The sequence below is a fragment of the Rana temporaria genome, chromosome 4, assembly GCF_905171775.1.
Source record: "Rana temporaria chromosome 4, aRanTem1.1, whole genome shotgun sequence".
NCBI lineage: Eukaryota > Metazoa > Chordata > Amphibia > Anura > Ranidae > Rana > Rana temporaria.
The window spans coordinates 351,046,460-351,067,107 of record NC_053492.1 but is presented as its reverse complement, the minus strand read 5'-3'; the positions used below and the strand labels follow the sequence as shown (position 1 = coordinate 351,067,107).

Sequence of the window (20,648 nt, the reverse complement as noted above, 5' to 3'; positions counted from 1 at the left end):
TGGGGCTTCTGCTAACTGGGAAAGAGAGCTAGATATGTTTTTACCAGTGTTCTTTGCCAAGCTTTGCTACTGTTGCAGTGGTTTTAAAGAACTTGCCTGTACTATCTTGTTGCTTAAAGGGGTTGTAAAGGTTAGTTTAATTTCTAAATGGGTTCTTTTAAGTTAGTGCATTGTTGGTTCACTAACCTTTTCCTTCGATTTCCCTTCTAAATTTTTTTTAAGTAAGCTTGCCCACATCATCCGAGCTGTTGTGGCTGGGGGTTAGTCAGCGTGCTCGCCCCCTTTCTTCAGACTATATCCCTGTGGAGAGACGCTCAGCCGGACTGGAAGTGATTAAACTGCACCTGTGCCCAGACTATAGAAACATTTATTTACATACCCTTAAGGCCCCTTTCACACAAGCGGACCGTTCAGGTCCACCTGTCAGTTTAGGCGGACCTGAACGGATGCTCCATACCAGGGATCCTCAAACTATGGCCCTCCAGCTGTACACATCCCATGAGGCATTGTTAAACTTTTGACATTCACATGACTAGGCATGATGGGAATTGTAGTTCCTGAACAACCGGAGGGCCATAGTTTGAAGACCCATGCTCCATACAGTTCTATTGAGCGACGGATGTCATCGGTGACATGTCCACTGACATTCGATCTGCTCTGCTCCGATCTACTATTTTCAGACGGATGGAAACCCTATTTCCCATCTGTCTGCAGTTCAACTGGAATTTTGAACTGGCAGCTACCAACAAGGTATAAGTCTCCATTCAAATCCTTTTTTTGGCGGAGGATGGGCGAACTTGGCCCGGCACCTATAATAGACTGAACACTGCTCCAATGCCGGGGACATGTGACGTCTAGCCTATGAGCCGTCCAGGAGGCGGGACTGTGTGTGACTGAGTGCCGAGTACACAGGAGCTCGCCACTCCCGCCCCCTTCCCCACCAGGCTACCAGGTAAAATTTTATGTATGATTGGCCCTCTATTTTCAGGGTTGAAAGTGCGTGTTATATGCCCAAAAATACGGGTTATTGTTTTTTTCAGAGACTTTAGCAATACACATTACATTGCCATTATCTGTGCACGCCATCCAATACTGAAAATATTGCATGCAATTCAACTTTAAAGCAACAATGTTGCGAACAATCAATAGTGCTCAGTGGTCCCTCCGTCAAGCCCCTACCTTCAAGCACCTATAGGCTTTAGTAGCGGTGATTGAGTCAGCAGGGAAGGCAAAGCGATCTATACTCTTGGAAGTGTTGGTTTCAGAAGAAAGCTTCAGGGGTCGGTTACCTTTAAGCAGAGTTGCAATTGACAGCGTGGGCAATAAAGGTGAGTATTATTTTTTTGTACAGGTAACATGGTTTTAAATACAGGTAACATTTTATTTTACTATGTAATATTGCTTTAAAGAATGTGCCTGTATTACAAGCTCTTCTCTCTTTGCACATCATTCATTAAGAAAATTGATCTTGAACTTTTCCCTTTCAGTCTTTCAGGACAGCCACAAATAAGTCCTTGGCTCCGCCCCTTCCTTTGGAAACACTGCGCCAGCCCATACATTTTGACCTTCCCCTGCCAGACCTCAGTTATTTGTGTTTCCTCCGTTGAGGAGACGCACTACTTGGAACCAGGCCTAAAGGCAGTCGTGGAGACTGTGGGCTGTCTGAAGCTCTGTAAAGGAGGCAGGGGCTCTTCCAGGACTGCGGTATGGTACATACCTGCTGCATTGGTTGCCACCCCAGCTTTGCTGGGTGCAGGTGGAATCCAATGATTTCCAGGGCGCGGGGCTGATAAAGGGCCGGGCACAGGCGCTGGAGAGTAGTCAGGATTACAGCACAGGCAGTGTGAGACTCCACAGGCAGCACTGCCAGTGCAGGTCATGTTTGAGGAGGACAGCGCACATCGATGCCAGCTCCAGCCTTTCGAAGGTAAGAGCACCCTGGTGAAGGGTCTTCTCTATCTAGAATTTCCCTCCTCCACGATGGTTCCTATAGTGTGGGGGGAGGCCCTCTAGGTGGTCAGAAAGGGGGTGGGGGGTAGAGAACGGACCCAGATGCCTATTGGTTAAATGGGTCCCGTATACTCCCCAGGGTTGTATCTCCTATGCAGGGTGAGTGAGTGAGAAACTTGTAAAGCGCAACACATGCAAACTGAATCGCCTCTGGGCGCTGTATCCATTTCATGGGTAAGGAACCCCCTGACCTCAGAAGAGATGGGTTTTAATCCTTCTCCTGAAGGCCAAGTGGTCCGACTCCAGTCGGATGGTGGTTAGTAGTGCATTCCACAGGCGGGGTCCTTGGACTGCAAATCTTCGATCTCCTTTGGACTTGTATCTGGCTTTGGGTATCTGGAGTAGGTTTTGATTGGTGGATCGCAGAATGCGATTGGGGTTGTGGGCTTTTATTTTATCGCATAGATATTGGGGGGCCTTGCCTTGAATACACTTGTGTATTAGGCAGAGTGCCTTGAAAGTTATTCTGTCTTTTACTGGCAACCAATGAAGGGATCTCAGTGTAGGTGAGATTGATTCCCATGGTTTTTTCCCAGTCACAAGTCGAACGGCCGTATTTTGAACGACTTGCAGACGAGTGATTTGGTATTTGGGGAGTCCTAGATAGAGGGCATTTGTGTAGTCGAGTCTGGAATTGATGATTGTTCCCACCACGACTGCAATTTCCTCTTTCGGGATAAAGGGCGTGAGCCTGCGTAGTAGGCACAGCATATGGTGGAATCCGCTGACTACTGACCCTATTTGTGCATCCATTGTCATGTAGGTATCGAAAATGACTCCGAGACTTTTGACTTTGGTGCTAGGGGTGATCGTTTTACCCAGAATGGCTGGGGGGGTCCATGTTGACGCGGAGTGGTTTTTCCGGTTAGCGTGAAACAGGAGAAGTTCTGTTTTCGAACCGTTGAGTTTAAGATAGCTGTTTGTCATCCAGTTATCTATTAGAGCAAGGCATTTCTCTAGTCCAAGAGAGTGATCCTTTTTGTCGCAGATGCAGAAATACAGTTGCGTGTCGTTTGCGTAGGAGTGGTAGAGTAACTTCTGGTTACTGATGATTTCAAAGAGGGGGCGGAGATAGATATTGAACAATACGGGCGACAAGGGAGATCCCTGAGGGACTCCGCATGATACCGTACGTTTTTCAGAAGAGAAAGGTCCCAGTTTCACTGTTTGTGATCGGTTTTCCAAGAAGGAGGAGAACCAGGGTAAAACACCTTCAGCGACTCCAGCTAGCCTAGCCAGTAGTAGTCCGTGGTCTACAGTGTCAAAAGCCGCGCTTAGGTCCAGCAGTATCGGGAGACAATTTTCTCCTTCGCCTGCGGCCTCTAGAGCGTCATTCCATATTTTGAGCAGCGCCGTTTCTGTTCCATGACCCGGACGGAAGCCTGATTGAAACGGGTCGAGTTATTTATGGGTGTCCAAATGCAGTTGCAGCTGTTGTACAACTACTTTCTCCATTACCTTGGAGAAAACATTTAGACCTGTTATGGGCCTCCGGTTGTTTGGGTCTTTGGGGTCGAGGGTGAAGATTGTGTTTGTTTTTGTTTTTTTTCTTTTATGTATTTCTGAAAGCTACTGAGAAGTCAAGAACCTCACATAGCTCTAGGAGAAAGTGCGCCTCTTGTAGGGAAATCTTGACCAAAGGTGTTGTGCAAGAATTTTATTGATGCTTTAGTCAGAGATAGAGCATCAGAGCAGGAAGCGGGGTTAGCGGCTTTGGTAAAGGAATTGTCTTCAACCTTTCAATCTTTTAAATCCCTGTTTGAAGGGTTTAAATTTCCCGCTAATCTGTCACCTGTATTAAGAGTACAACCCCTCAACTAGCACAGGGCTCTGCATCTTCCCAGCCAGTTGTCACTGCCACGGCAGGTACAACCACGGAGGCCTCCAGCGAGGTGGCTAGGGAGGAGCCAGATGGTGACACCTCCGGTTCCCAGAAGGAATCTGAGGGAGAGAACCAGGACGGGGAGTCCAGGAAACCCTCATGATACAAACTATGCCTAGAAGAGATAGAGGATCTCTTAGGGGCAGTCTATACCACCTTTCTAAAGAAGACCTGGGAATCAACTTTAGGGAATTTGAAACCAGAAATGGCGGTCACAATAGTGCCCCGTAAACCTAAAGCATTGGCTTGCATAGATCCAGGCTCATATTGAAACAGGTACTGCAAAAGAGGCTATTTTGCGAGGGGTAGCATATGTAACGGATGCATCTGCAGAGTCTGTTCGAATGCCGGCCAGAACCGCAGCACTAGCCAACTCGCCCAGAAGAGCCCTCTGGCTGAGGACATGGCTAGGCAACAATTATTTTAAGGTTAAATGATGTGGCATTCCCCTGACCGAGGATCTACTCTTTGGCCTAAGTCTGGAAGCGGTGATAGACCGTACAGCGAACAAGAAGTCCTTACCAGTGAAACTAAAACCCCCAATTCAAACCAAGAAGGGTTTTTTGGCTGCAGAAACGAAGAGGGCCCCCCAAACCTGAGGGGGAAAAGAAGACCTGGGGGCAAGGGCAGAGGTGTGATTTTTCGCTCTCCTGAGCAGCCTCGAAAAAAGCCAATGACTCGCTGGTCACAGTGGGAGGAAGATTGGGGGCCTTGCTTTCACAGTGGGGAGCAATTTTTCCCCCAATCCATTTATCATGGGGATCATACGGCGCAGGTACTGCATAGAATTTACAGAACCTCCCCCACGAAGAATCCTAGTCCACACACCTTCCCAGATGTACGACAAAGGCAGAGGCCCTATTGAGGGTATTAAGTGAACTAGAGGAACAGAACTTGGTTCGCAGAGTTCCAAAAGGGGAAGAAGGGAGGGGGGGTTGGGGGGTTTATTCATACATTTTCATAGTGAAAAAGCCCTCATGAAGTTGGACTGATCCTAAACTTAAAGCCCACAAGAGGTTCCGTATGGAATCCATATTCACAGTCAGAACATTACTACACCTGAACTGTTATATGGTGTCACTGGTTCTAAAGGACGCATACCTCAAAGTACCTATTGCAGATACTTTTCAGAATTTCCTACGTCTGGCAGTAAACGTAGATGGATAAACAATTCATCTTCAGTTTCAAGCACTGCCATTTGGCCTATCCTCGTCATCCGAATATTTGCAAAGATCAAGCAGAAGCCATGGCCTTTCTGCTACTCAAGGGAGTCTCTATCGCATATCTGGATGGCTTGCTCCTCTTTGTAGTATCTCTAGATCAGCTAATTGGGGATCTGGAACTAACAAGGGAACCCCTGAACCTGGAAAAGTCCAGCTTGATTTCTGCTCAGTGCATTACCTACCTGGGGTACCAGCTGGACTCAGCTCAGTTTTTCTACCGGCAGAGAAAATCCAGAAATTGGACAAAGCTGTAGCATCTCTCCAAAACAATCAGCAGGTTTCAGTAAGCGCAACTCTGGGGTTACTGACTTCTGCCATCCCAGCGGTTCAATGGGCAGGCCTACATTTCCGTCCCCTGCAAGCCTTTGTTCTAAAATTGTGGGATCACAGCCAGGAGTCGTTAGACACCTTACCATCAGTTCATCCTCGGGTAAAAAGATCCCTCTGGTGGAGGAAGCTGATAAATCTGTCACAGGGGCATCACCTGCTCATTCTGGTTTCCAGGGTGATAACCAGAGACGCAAGCGGCAGAAGCTGGGGAGCACACTTTGGATTTCGGCTGGCACAGGGCACCTGGAAAGGCGAGGGAACACAAGGTCATCCAACTGGAAAGGACTAAAAGCTGTCGGATTGGCATGCAAAGCCTTCAGAGGGGAACTTCAGGGCCACCACATCCAAGTGCGCTCAGACAACTCCTAGTCGTTGCTAATATAAACAAGCAAGGCGGCACGAGGAGCAGAGTCCTGTTGGCCCTAGCAACAGAGATCCTGAGCTGGGCAGAAACCAACGCACTTTCCCTATCGGTGTTTTTTCTAAAAGGGAAGAAAACGTAGTGGTGGGCTTCCTCAGGCGAAGGCAGCTGAGAGGGCGATTGGGTCCTCACCCAGGAGGTCTTCAACCTAATAGCTAGGAGATTGGGCCCCCCCCCCCCCCCCCCAGAGGTGGACCTATTTGCTTCAGGGGACAACCCAAAAACCCCTGTTTTTTTTTGTTTTTTTGTTTTTTTCCCCCTCACTAAACAGATGGGAAAATGCTCTAGGGGTAGATGCGCTATCAAGAGATGCTATGCCTTTCCACCCCCAATTCTGCTCCTATCTTTGTTGAGAAAATTTCAGTCAGAAAACGCCTCTCTAATCTTAGTGGCACCACACTGGCCCAAAAGAGCTTGGTTCTCGATCCTCAAGCAGTTGGCAGTGGAACCCCCTGGTTCCTTCCACTTAGAGAGAATCTCCTTTCGCAGGGCCCAGTCCTCTGTCCCCAGGTACACAGCTGGAACTTGGCGGCCTGGCTACCGAAGGGGAAATGCTAAAGACCAAAGGTTTTTCTGAAGGACTGGTAGCCACTCTCCTCAGAAGCAGGAAAAAAGACGCGCAGAATCTACTAAAAAGTTTAGGGTCGCTTTAAGGAGTGGTGTTTAGGAAACTCCTTTTTAAGGTGCAGAGCCCCGTAGCAGTTTTGGAGTTTTTGCAATGCGGGGCAGATAAGGGGTTAGCCATCGGTACCCTGAAGAGCTAGGTCTCGGCGCATATTTGGAGATATCTCTGACCACCAACCCCTGGGTGGTCAGATTCTTGAAACTCTAGCAAGACAGAGACCAGTGCAAGGTCCACCCTTCCCTAAGTGGGACCTATCTCTGGTATTGTAACGGAGCCTCCATTTGAACCTTGAGTAAATTGTTCACTAAAGGATCTTACTTTCAAAACCATTTTTTTGTTTGCAGTGACAACTGCCAGGACAGGAGAGTGGGCGAAATGGAGGCTTTATCTCTTGGACCCCCCCTGTGTTCTTTTTTTTTTCAGATCGATCTGGCTTTCCCACCTAAAGTGGCTTTGAAATACCACAGAAGATAGTTTTACCCACTTTTTGCCCTAATACCTCAGGAGGAAGGGAGTTCAGATTTCATACCTTAGATGTAAGAAGATGTATCCTGCAGTACTTGGCTGACAAAGGCAGTAAAAGTTAGACTCTGTTTGACGGGGCAAAAAATGGGTATAAAGCGTCTCTACGCACCATTGCCAGATGGCTCAGGGTAAACATTGGCCAGGCCTACAAGCTGGCAGGGAGAGAGGTTCTTGTCGGAATAAAAGCACACTCTACTAGGGCTATGGCAGCTTCGCAAGCGGAAAGCTGGAGCAATGCCAGAGCAAATTTGCAATGCAGCAGTGTGTGGTCCAGTGTTACCACCTTTGTAAGACATTAGAGTGGAACTGGTGTCGGCAAATGAGCAAGCCGTTGTCCCACCCTAAGTAGTAAGTGCTCGTCTATCCTCTCATTTGTGGCTGTCCTGAAAGACGGAAAGGTAAAATTAGAGTTGCGCTTGCCAGCAACGTCTTTTCCAGTAGTCTTTCAGGACAGCACTAGTTACCCACATAGAGTTTTGGGGGGTCTTGAAGACCTAAACGCAGGCACGATAGTAACATGTGATATGTTATTAATGTGTTCTTGTGTCTCCCCAGCCGACCGGAGGTGCTCTTGGGAAAAAGGTCTGGCAGGCGGAGGTAAAAATTTATGGGCTGGTGCAGTGTTTGCGAAGGAAGGGAAGGAGCAAAGTTGTCATTTGTGGCTATCCTGAAAGACTACGGGAAAATACGTTACTGGTAAGCGTAAAGCTATTTTTTGGTATTTATTCTTTTGTGATTTTTGTCCTAGGGGTCTCTTTCTACCTGTCAGCTGTCAGAGCCTTTGCTGTGGTTTATTTTAAGAGTTTTGGACACAAGTGAGGCTTTGAAAGCCTTCCATGAAATGGGTAAGTGATTGTAGAATTTTCTTCTTTTTATATATTTTTTGGAACAGTCTAGCTTCTTCACTAAGCTTCTTAACTAATAACTGAGGTATCAAAAAGTAATCCATCTTGTATCAAAGCTAGATTTTTTTGAATATTACTGTCCCATAAAATCTGTGTATCCACATTTAATGTAAGTTACTTGTACTCCCAATCAACCAAAGAGGGTGATGCATAATGAACTGAACTGTTTCCCTCAAATAGCATGCGAGTCCTGTGATGAACTCTCATGTTATTAAAGAATGTCACTTATTCATTTGAACCATATGACCAATGAAAGTCCACATCAAGACTAAGTAGTTCCGTGGTACTCCAGGTATCGGTTCATAAAACGTAATCCTCGGCTCACTTTATACTCTGTGACTTCAAACGAAAAAAAACCCCCAAGGAATAGTGATGAGATGGAAAAGAAGATCCTCCACCTGAGAAACTACTGCCGCTTACCAGCTAAATTGATCTCTTTTTCAAGGAGATCAAAAACCGCCTGTGGCTTGTACCCCAGGCCGTGTGTCTGTGCTTGTCAGCAAGGTATCCCAGCTTCTCCGCCAGGAGACATCCTCAGTGGTACAGTCCACAGTCAATAGTTCCCCCTGAGGTTAGTTTCTCCAATCGACATCCATTTAAATTTTCAGTAACGTGTTACTAATCGGACATCTTTTGCTAATAAGCAATCAACCGATCCCTGGGGATCCCTTTACTGTCCTACATCCATGATTTCATGAGATCAGCTGGTCAACTCCTTTTCGGGGGAAAATATACTTAATGAACTTTAAAAAACAAAACTGTAAAGTTTGCCCAAATTTTTTGTATAATGTGAAAGATGATACGCCGTGAGAATCATGATCTTTATACTGAGCAAAAAAAATTGGATTCTCAATCATGCAGCTTTACTATCTAGATAAATACTGCAATTTATGCTTTCGCCAGAAATGCAAACTGCCATTAAAAAGTTTTTTTTTTTTTTTTTTTCAGGTGGGGTTCAACTTATCTGTAACAACATGGTCACCAGTACCAGAGCAATTGTTAACACTGCCCGAAGTATGGTCTCTACAATCATGAAGTTCCTTGACTCTGGTCCCAGCAAAACCTCTGAGAGCAGTTTGAAAGCAAGAGTGCTTGTTTCAGAGCCAGACAATGCAGAAGGCATTCACAACTTTGCTCCATTAGGTATTTGTACATTCCAGTTAACTTTTCTTTTTCTTCCTCGTTGATAAAGGGTCACAGGAACTTTCACCTTTTGGGATTTTCTTCCACCTACAGGGTTTTTGGACACTGGCAATCAAAAAGCTGTAAACCAACCTAGGATAACCCCTTTCATTACCAGCATGCCTCTTTTTGCTAGTGCCCCAAAAAGATGGAACATTTTTTTTTTCAGCTCTGCCTTTTTAGATTAACCTATTTTTTTGCCAGCACTTATTCTTAGATTTTTTTTTTTTTTTTTTTTCAGTTCGAATTCCTCTCTGTATCGCTGCTAAAGCTTGGCTTTGTTTGCAACTATCCAGCTTGGTTGTTCTCAATGGTGTTTTGATTACTACATCTGGAACCCACTTGACTTTGCAGCGATAGTCTGGAAGTAACCATCGTGCACAGATTCTATTCTGATAAAGCTTTGCCTCAGAGCGCTTTTCAGGTTCAGAGCCCTTGCCCAGGTTGCCTCAGGCCTTGCCATGTTTCTGAAGAATCATTTAGTTTGTAGCCTTGTCGGGCTGAACACAAGGAGCTGCCCCATTCTTTTTTTTGTGTTCCTGCTGGTTTCTCCAGAGAAAGGGTTATATTAGACTAAAGTCATCTGGTATGTAGAGTATTGTGCACACTGTATTCTTTTCCACCATAAAGCATCAAGAAAGCATGTGTAAATTTGATCTTTGACCTTTTCCTGCTGCCTGCCGGCAGTAATTTTGGTCACCTCTAGCCATCTAACCCTCATCTGCTACCAGCTGCCTGGGTTTCATGCGTGCCCCAAGCCTTGCCTCTTACCTGGAGATTAGAAGTTGCCATATTGTCAAGCAATCGCAACATGTCTGATTTTTGGGGGCAGTTTCACTGTACTGCGTACCCCCAAGCTTTCACTCTGCTAGCAGCTCTGAGGCTGCTCGTAGCTTGACCGATGGTGTTCACAGCTGCAACCTACAATCATGTTTCCCTGTTTAGCTGTCAGCTGTGGCTATATCCTCTGCATTTTGACTAAGGGTTTTCTACAGTTATACAAGACCTGTATGGCTTAAATCACCCATTTATTTGCTGACTGATCAGAGGCCACAAACATGCTCCTGCACCCCCCTCTGCTGATTCTATATCTGCTTTACCTGCAGCCTTGGCTGCTTCTAAGCCCATTGGTCGCATAAACTGTGTCTGATTCTGAGTCTATCCAGTTGTTAGAGCTTATAGTCTACTGCTATTACTCCTAAAATACATTTTTGTTTTTTATTGATGCCCTGAGCACTACTCTGAATGAGATTGGCTTGTTGCCTCTACCATTTTTGTCTCCAGTCTGCAGTCCTTTTTAAAGTGCTTAAAGCTGAACTAAGCCTATCACTTTAACAATTTTCAAAAAAGTTACATTCCCGGCATGTTATAAAATTGGTTGTGCTTTGAACTAAACCATTAAGTGGCTGGTGTCATAGCTGATCACATGTACAGCATTATGGCAGTTGACGATCAGAGGCCAAGATGACAGCTTCCTTGGCTGTGAAAACAATAAGAGGGTTCCGCTTTGACGCCAAGACTTTTCATTTGCTCTCGTTTTTCCAACTCTTTCTCTATGAAGATTTTTAACATCCTAATATGCTGTCTGCTTACTTGGAGCATTAGCCTTGTAACTGTATGGGGTAAGGGTTTTGTGCAGAAGCCAACTTTTCTCACTGTGGATCTGGCTACGATTCCAGTAGAAGATTTGCCTGTCTTTAATGACCCAAATGATATCCAGTTGGAAGTCCTTTCGAAAGTCCGTTTTCTTTCGCAATCTGCCTATCCTGGCTGTGACTTTATTGTCAACTTATGTTTGATTACTCAAAATCACCTAAAGTTCCAACCCTTTCTGGGGTTGAGCCTGTGATTGATGTGCAGACAGTTGTAGCATGACCATCGGACTATTACCAAGGGTGCGTGGCAAGGGCACTGTTGGACCGCTTTTTCTCCCCGCTTATGTTGTAGTCACATCCCTTATTTCTCCACTCCCTCGATACACTCGTCAAGACTACCTTGGCTTCCAGTCTACATGCAAGGTCTAGTACTGGTCTGCATTTCTTTGTGGATGCCTGGACAACTTGCATTTTTTAACTATGCCTCACTGGACAGACTACACTGATCAAAAATTACAGGAATCTCTTCCTAGGCATAACCCCTCCCAGCTCAGCAAAGCCCAAGTTTTTAACTTGTGTTCTTAGGTGATGGATGTGCCTGTATGTGTCTGCAGATTTTCCTTGTAAGGGCTTGGTTCCAATTTCCTGGCCTGTTCCAGGATTGGTTGCTACAGCCCAACAGCCGAAAAGGGACTTTACTCTGACTGCACATACAAGAGTGTGGACAGCCTGTAATGCCTGCTGGTTAGCGCTGGATCCTGCAGGCAGCTATTTCGGGGGTACACTTTATCTGATGACCTTTTTGGCAGGGTTTTAAACAGGTCTAGGGCAGTGATTCCCCTGGAAGGGAGTAGAGTCTCTATAAAGAACCTGCAGGACACACATCATGATGGGTGAAGACTGGGAGGTTTGGGGCTGCTATGTGCAAAACCATAGCTCAGAGCAACTTAAAGAAAGTTTACAATCACTTTGAATGTTTTTGTATGAATACACCTATTTTGATAATGATGCTCCTTGGTTATATAAAAAAAAAAAAAAAACACAAAACAGTTTGTGCTAGTTAATGACTATCCAAGCGGAAAAGGGGCTGATATATGTGAATCCCTTATAACATAACAGATTAGCACCGCCACATAAACTTAATATTTTACATAAAGTGATGCAATCAAAACATAATATTGTTAAAAATCCTAAAATTACCAGAAAAAAGTATCAACAGGATTGGGGCTGCTCTGTGGTTTAGAAAACAAATTGTTAACAATCGCTTTAGTGCTTTATCACGCAAAAACATAAGAAGGCAGCCTCAGTGTTGCAGAAGTAAAAGCTATCGTGAGTAAAAAGCCAGCAACTATCCACTCGCATTTATGTCGCTCTCCTAGCTCCCAAGACAGCAGCATGTAATGACATTCTGTGCAACAAGCTCCACGATGGAACATGAAACAAATTAACTGCAGCTAATCCAGTGGAGTGGATTGGCCATTGGAATTGCAATATTGATGCTACTTTTGAAAAACAGGCCTCATGCACACTGGACGTTCCAAAAAAACGGAAGAAGCGTTGGCTGAAGAATACATTTTGCAGTAGTGTTTTTGTAGCTTTTTTTTTTTTTTTTTGCAAAACTATACTCCCACAAAGGATTATGACTTGGTGCTTAATTTAGAACACTGGACTTTCAAATATTTTGTTTCAAATATAACACTTGTTTTGTTACACTGTTTTTCTTGGAATCTTAGTATTTTTTTTTCCCCCACAATATTTTATGCTTTGATTGTACATTTTTCAGTTTATGTAGTGGGGCTGCAAGTTTTTTTATCCTTTTTATGTTTAAAAATAATACACTGTTATGTGTTCTTTGACGTTTGCGACCCTTTCCTTCATTGGCTAGCTTAGATTTGAAGTCCTGGCTCGGTCCTTGTTCTGTACCAGTTTTTAAGATTACATCCAACTTAAATTTGCGTTGGACATCTACCCACTCCAGGCACAAAAAAATTAAATGCATGTATTGCGTCGAAAGCAGCCTACATTGATGTTGTCTGTCTTCTATATACCCCACATCTGCTTGTTTACATGCCAGGGTTAGTTCAGTTCCTGCTGTAGTAATCCTGTCTTGTTAAGAGTAAAAATGAGCAGTGGGGTAGCTAAATAAGCTGCTAATATAACTTTCATGCTCTTGAAGTTCTTATAATTTTTCTCCTGAGCTTCCTCCTCATACTGCCCTTAGTTTCCTGACTCTAGGTAGAGTTGCCTGACTCTAGGTATGTGGGTACCTACTGGGACCTATGTAGTTTTGCTGGAGTCTCTACTACATGTGTCCCCCTGTTCAGAACTACAACCTTACGTGCAACTGTTCCTGAAAAGGACCCAGAATCATAGCCACGCTGACTCGGAGGGTGCTGTCAGTCACCTCTGTGGAGGAGGGGAGACGTGTCTTTGGCCCTGTATCCCTCTTTTCAGCCTGTGCATGGGGTGCTGGGAACAGTTGCACTTGGCATTGTACTCTTAAAAAGGCACTGGCTCATAGTGAAGTCTCCAGTGGGATTCCATAGGTCCTGGCAGGCGCAGAGAGCACCCACATACCTGGGGCAGCAAGATGGGAAGGCAGGAAGCTCAGAGCATCAAAACAGCAAGTTTCGATGTTCTGGTATTGGCAGCTGATTTGGCAAAAAAAAAAAAAAACACACACACTGAGGTCTTCTAAAGCTCGTTGCTCAGGCCTTTTTAGGAGCGCAACGCCGAACATCTGGTTAAGAGTGCTCATTGCTTACATCACAGAAAACTCAGGATTAGGTTTCTGCAGAAGACAGGAGCTTCTGTAGTTGAGGATGGACAAGGGAGTGGCATTCTTGTGCAGGGCTCAAAAGCCACTTGCTGTCAAAGTTTTAAGGAAGGGCCAGGGAGTGGGTTTGTATGCAGTTGTCTTTGAGTTGCCTGCCACGGAGCTTCAATGAAAATTCTGCCTAATAAATGCGCGTGTAAAGATGGCTACACTAGGGGGACTCTGGGGAGGGGGAACCTTACAAGGCATCAATGGTCACCCTGTAGAAGGAAAGTGCAAAATGAAATACATAAATTCTGTATTTGCTGAAATGACACCCTGAACCCAGAAAGGAACAGCGGGCCAGAACTTAAATGGGTATGCTGCTAGATCAATTTTTACCACAATGGTTTAATTATCATGACACTTTTGTGGTTGTTTTATTTATTTTTTTCTTATAGGTACCATTACATCAAGTAGTCCAACTGCTCAGCCAGCAGAAGTCCTGCTTCAGGCCACTCCACCCCATAGGAGAGCACGTTCTGCAGCTTGGTCATATATATTTCTACCAGAGGAAGCGTGGTGTGATCTCACGATCCACTTACCAGCGGCAGTACTTTTAAAGGAGATACACATCCAGCCCCACCTTGCATCTCTGGCTAGTAAGTATATCTCTCAAAATTTTATATTTTAAACCTCCTAACTGTAGAAGGTCTTGTGTCATGTCAATAATAATCTTTTATTAATTTTACAACCTATGTTTCCATCTTCAAGCTGTTTTTTTGCAATGATGGCTTATGTTCAGATTAGCAAACGAGAATTGAAGTGCTTTGCACATCCTCTTCAAAATGCCATGAATACTGGTCAAACTTGCATAGAACTAATCACGTTTATACCATTATAGAACATGTAGTAACCATAATAATCTGCATAATGTGCTTTTTATGATAAAATGTAGCTTATTGTGCTGTCGGACATCTGAGATTTTTATTTTATGTTTCCTTTTTTTTAGCATGTCCATCATCGGTCTCTGTGGAAATCAGTGCAGATGGAGTGAACATGTTGCCTTTGTCTACACCGATTATTACTAGTGGGCTTACCTATATAAAAATTCAGCTGGTTAAAGCAGAAGTGGCTTCAGCAGTCTGCCTACGACTTCATCGTCCTCGGGATGCCAGCACACTTGGCCTTTCACAGATAAAATTACTTGGTCTTACAGCTTTTGGAAACACTTCCTCTGCAACTGTTAACAATCCTTTCCTTCCCTCTGAGGACCAAGTGTCTAAGACCAGGTATTTAGCTAATTGACTAGTGGTAGAATCCGCACACTCTGAGACCTAACAAGTGGCATTAGCTATTTGAAGCTAACTAGAATGTGATATATCTTTAGCATAAACCATTAAAATTTTTCAGCAATTCGACTTTTACAGGAGGCAAAATCAGGCTGGCCTAACAAGGGTCTGAGCTGTAACTTTTGTATGTGTTTATTGTCTCTGCATTACGATTTTGGTTACCAGAATTTCTTCATAAAGTATTTTGGGAGCTAAAGTAGATATCGTAAAACTTGCATTTGCAAATCTTTTATGATCTGATTGTCTTGAATTTGGTTATTCCAAGGTAGCCCCTCTGCCGATTACCGGAGGTGATCGGGTCCTATCCGTGGCTGGGTATGGATGTGAGTGAGGGCAATATGGCGTAAAAACATCACTTCTGCCCATACGTCTTAAAAAAAATAGTTTTTAACATGTAAACGCCAAGTCTGAAAAACGGGCTCGGTCCTTAAGTGGTTTATAAAAAAAAGTTCTATATTTTTTTTTTATATTATTCCTCCAAAACTTTTTCTTTAGGATGCTGAGGAGTTAAAGGATAAATTAATCTTTAGAAACAATTTACATGTTAGTCCTATATTTAGGGTGTAACATGCTCCTATTTACCCACCTCCAGCGCTCCCCGCTCTGGCAGTGGCCAGGGCATCTTCTCCCCGCACCTGCTGTTGCAATTTAAAACCAGCGCGGTTGTGCGGGGTCACCACACACGGCAGTGTAATTCATTTGCCATTTCCTGTTAATGAATAGACTACAAGTAGTGTCGTCCATTGCAGCTGACGGCTTGTAGTTTTCAATGAACTGTGAGAGTGCTTGTGAGCGTCCTTGTTATTCATTGATCCTTCCTGCCATTCTGTATCTGCCTTACCCGTATTTGAGGTAGGGGCAGACAGTGTACTGGGTGTCTGCAGGATCCTGGCATTGCACCCATGATCTGTTGATCGCGGTTGCAATGCTTTTACAGGATGCAATGTAAAAAAAAAAAAAAAACGCACACATTTTTTAACTGCAAAAAGATGTGCATTTATTTTATTTTTTTTAACAAAAGGTGAACTTGGCCTTTATACCTTGGTAATTACTCAGACTTTGGTGGATACGTCCTAATTTCCCCGCTTTTTTTATGAAGAATTGGGAAAACTCCAAATGCAAGCAAAAGGAAATGCATTCTCATGGCAGGGAATTCTGTAGGATATATAGGAAGCTAGGGGGCAATGCAATTCACCAGACTATAGTAGTGAAATGCTTTTGAGTGGACTGACAAACTGTTCTCTGTCCTGATCTTTACCAACAGTGCAAATGCTGATGGCAGCTTGTGCAGTTGGTCAATATTCTGTGTTAAAATGCAGTTGAAAATGTTTAACTCTTTTCTGCTTTAATTTTAGTATTGGCTGGCTAAGGCTTTTACATCACTGTCTAACTCATATCAGTGAATTGGAAGCGATGATGGCAAGTGCTGCAGCACCTACAGCTAACCTACTGCAGACATGTGCTGCACTGTTGATGTCTCCCTACTGTGGCATGCATTCACCCAACATTGAAGCAGTATTGGTTAAGATTGGCCTGCAGTCAACTAGGATTGGTTTACGTCTTATTGACATCCTTCTTCGTAACTGTGCAGCATCTGGCAGCGATCCTGCTGGTATGTTTCCAACCATTCACCCTAAACCTACTTTTTTATTTTTAATCTGATTGCATCAGAGAGTTGATTTAAAATTTTAATTTGCAGATTTGAATAGTCCTCTTCTTTTTGGAAGACTTAATGGTCTCTCATCAGATTCCACAATAGATATTCTATACCAGCTGGGTACCACTCAAGACCCCGGAACAAAGGATAGGTACTTCCTTTTTATATATGTATAATCTTTTTCTTGATTAGTAGATTAATTTAAGTGTATGTCAAGGCAAAACTAAGATAACAATTGGTTTGATCTTCTGAATTTGCGGGCTCCGGCTGGGATAACTTCACTCCCATGCATTTACGCAGGGGCCCTCAGCTGTGGCAAAGAGCTCTTAAGGTCCGGCACAGTATGACGTCACCGCTTGCGTTCTGTGTGAATACCTCCTAAACACTGCATGTTTAGAAGATATTCGCTGTACCTACAGCTAAGATTTATTGTAGGCTTACCTGTGGGTACAACTTTACTGCCACTTTTTACATAGAAGAGACTGCAGATTGTCTCTGACAAAATCTCATCCTTGTCCTGTCCCAACCTGGCCACATCTGTTTACAACAGTTCACTGTCATTCACCCTGGATGCCTTGGCCCCCCTCACCATGCGCAGGATCAGGCCCCGACCGATACAACCCTGGCAGACAGACCATGCCAGAAGCCTCAAACAAAAGAGCCATGCTCTTGAGCGTCTGTGCCATAAGATTAAGTCACAGCAAGATTTCAGCCAATATAAATCTGCCCCCCAAAAATACCTTTCCTGCCTCCACACTGCCAAACAAACCTACTTTATCACTCTCGTTAACACCCTCACGCAGCCCCGTCAACTCTTTTGTACCTTTGTAACTTTCAACTTCGTCCTCCATTACCTCCACCAACTAACTAGCTCACTGCCCATGAGATTGCGAATCACTTCAAAAATAAGATTGAGACAATTAGTCTCGATCTCCACTCTACAGATATCTTCAAAACTTTATACTTTGTCCTCCTGTACAATCTATACTCTTGTTTAACCCAGCTACTACAGAGGAAGTCAAACTTTTTTCAAACGCCTGCCTAACCTCCTGCCTGCTGGACCCTGTTTCTTAAATACTACAGTCATCCTCTAACTCTATCCTACACTCTTTAACCCCATATCTTCAACCTCTCCCTCTCTACTGGCATTTTCCTGAACTCTCTGAAACATGCACTAGTCACACTCTCACCAATAAAGGCCTCACTGGACCCCACCAATCTTAACCCAAGACCCATCTCCTTGCTCCCTTTTGTCTACAACCGACTGAGCGACCACCTCATTGAGAAATTACTTAAGTCTGGATTTTTGTCCACAGAAACTGCTCTCCTAAAACTCAAACGACTTACTAACAGCTAAAACCAATGTTTATTATTTCGTACTCTTACTCTTGGACCTCTCCGTTGCCTTTAATACAGTTGACCAACCCCTTCCACCTTAAACTAAATGTTCTTGGTCTCCATGGCTGCGCTTTCTGTTGGTTTAAATCTTGCCTATATCATCGCACCTTCAGTGTCACTTACAACTCCACTTCCCCCTCTCCAACACCTTTTACCGTTGGGGTCCCCCAAGGTTCTGTCCTTGGACCTCTACTATTCTTGATCTACACGTCCTCCCTGAGTCAGCTGATGGCTTCCGGTACCAATTATATGCAGATGACACCCAAATCTCTCTACCCCTTAGCACACCTCATCAGTCTCCTCACACATCACTGTTTTATTAACAGACATATCAGCCTGGTTGTCACTCCACTTCTTCAAACTGAATCCATATAAAACCGTGCTTATAATATTTCCTTCCCCACGTGCCCCTTCCCCTGACTTTTGTCAAGATCAATGGCACAACTATCGATTCGTCCCCACATGCCAGGGTGCTAGGGGTAACACTAGACTCCGAACTGTCCTTTCAGGCCCACATCCAATCCCTGTCCAAATCATGCCGCCTTAGCCTTTGCAACATCTCTAGAATACACCTCTTTTTAATCAATGACACTACCAAGCTTCTAATTCACTCCCTGGTTATCTCTCGTCTACTGCAACTCACTCCTCATTGGATTACCTTTACATACACTATCCCCCCCATCAGTCCATAATGAATGCTCCTGCGAGACTCATCCAGCTTACCAACCGTTCAGTGTCCCCCACCCCTCTCTGCCAATCTATCCACTGGCTTCCACTCACCCAACTAATAAAATTCCATGTACTAACCATAATTTACAAAGCCATCCACAACTCTTCCCCCTGCTGCATCACTAACCTAGTCTCAAAATACCATCCAGGCCACTCTTTGGTCTTCCAAAAACCTCCTGCTTTTTTTCTCCCTTGTCGTCTCCTCCCATGCTCGCCTCCAGGATTTCTCCAGAGGGTCTTCCATCCTTTGAAGCTCCCTACCCCAATCTGTCAGACTTTCCCCTAATCTATTCATCTCTGAAAACCCCTCTCTTTAAAGTGGAGGTTCACCCAGAAATACCACTTTTTACCCTTAGATTGATGCTCATTTTGTCTAGGGGAATCGGCTAGTTTTAAAATTGAAGCTGTACTTACCGTTGTAGAGAGCGATCTTCTCCGCCGCTTCCGGGTATGGGCTGCGGGACTGGGCGTTCCTATTTTGATTGACAGTCTTCCGACAGGCTTCTGACGGTCGCATCCATCGCGTCACGATTTTCCGAAAGTAGCCGAACGTCGGTGCGCAGGCGCCGTATAGAGCCGCGATGGATGCGACCGTCGGAAGCCTGTCGGAAGACTGTCAATCAAGAAGGAACGCCCACTCCCGAAGACCCATACCCGGAAGCGGCGGAGAAGATCGCTCTCTACAACGGTAAGTACTGCTCTGATTTTAAAACAACTAGCCGATTCCCCTAGACAAAATGAGCATCAATCTACGGGTAAAAAAAAATTTATGGGTGAACTCCTGCTTTAAAGAAGCTTATCCTGCTTCTAATACACCGTTTTACTTCATCAACTCAACCCTCCACAGCTATTACCTTTTTGATATCAATTTATCCTCCCTCCTAGATTGTAAACTCTAACGAGCTTTATTCCAGAAGCCCCTGATTTTAGGGCATTCCAACCAAACGAGCAGCATAGTACCCAAGGAATGACAGCCCCGAAAACATGAAGGTTTAAAGGTCAGAAACAGCCTTGCAAGACGTGCTGGAACCACATACCATCTCGAAAGGACCTTAACGCTTGCCTCCACCAAAGAAACATTTGCTATACCCTTATAGTCAGCATGGAATGGCCCTGGTCTTTCTCGGAGACTAAATCCGCACCCCACGCCCGCATGTAAGGTAGTTTAACCGTAGAGTCAAGCAAGAGCCGGTAGGTAATGGAAATCCCTCCCCTCTGTCCATCCCTCCCCTCTGTCCATCATCCCACTCTCATAGGGGGTCACTTTGGGATCCCGACCTACCCCAGGGCTTTATGACTGAAGAAATGAGAAGATTGAAAAAAATCTAAACTTTTCCGCCACCACCACCTTTAGCCGTGACTTGGGTTGTAAGGAAGTTACCAATGTGGCGCACACACACTTGTGCCATCAATGAAAAGCTTCAGGGTCTCAACTAGGGGGAAGGCTGGGTTATTGAAAAGATGGGCTAGAGGGGAAAAGGAGGAGACCAGATTAGGGTTGTACTGGATTCTATCCCAAACAGCCAGGGAATTAAATAACATAAAGGCAAGAATGGGGAACCTATCCTTTCTGGGTTGCCATTTGAGGTAATCTATTGGAATTCTGCAAACCGAAGGTAAACTGGCAACTTAGAGAAGTGAACTCTGTCAAACTGCAAATGTCTATTTCGCTATTAAAAAAAATTAACAACTTCAAGGAAATCCCACATGGGCCATGGGCCAAAGAACAGGAACAGAAGGCCATCATCCATCACGGAGGGGGAGAATTCCTGGAACATTGACTTCACTACGGTGGAGGAATTGGGCGCATAGAGGCTGCGTCTATAGTCGGCTTAGCTGAACATTGCTTGGTGGAAGAGGCTCCAGCGAGATGTAAGCACCACGCAACATATATGCTGGAGCTGCCCTGCCTTGCGCCCATTTTGGGATAGCATTTTGTAAATTAATATATAGCGCCTGTGCCTCAGATGGTGCCCCAAACTCCCCAAATAGCACTGCTATCTATGTTTCCAGAATCTGCCTCAAAAGTTAAGGGGATTTTCCATTTCTTTTTAGTGGC

General features: G+C 44.6%; 1 protein-coding gene across 1 annotated transcript in view; it reads left to right on the top strand.

Annotated features, from left to right (window-relative positions):
* BIRC6 (baculoviral IAP repeat containing 6) overlaps positions 1-20,648 on the top strand; it is a 347,923-nt gene that overhangs the window by 167,782 nt on the left and 159,493 nt on the right. The window contains exons 48-53 of the mRNA XM_040347806.1: positions 7,765-7,861; positions 8,870-9,064; positions 13,915-14,115; positions 14,466-14,745; positions 16,161-16,417; positions 16,505-16,613. Of these exons, the coding sequence (XP_040203740.1) occupies positions 7,765-7,861; positions 8,870-9,064; positions 13,915-14,115; positions 14,466-14,745; positions 16,161-16,417; positions 16,505-16,613 (1,139 nt within the window). The remainder of the gene's footprint in view (positions 1-7,764; positions 7,862-8,869; positions 9,065-13,914; positions 14,116-14,465; positions 14,746-16,160; positions 16,418-16,504; positions 16,614-20,648) is intronic.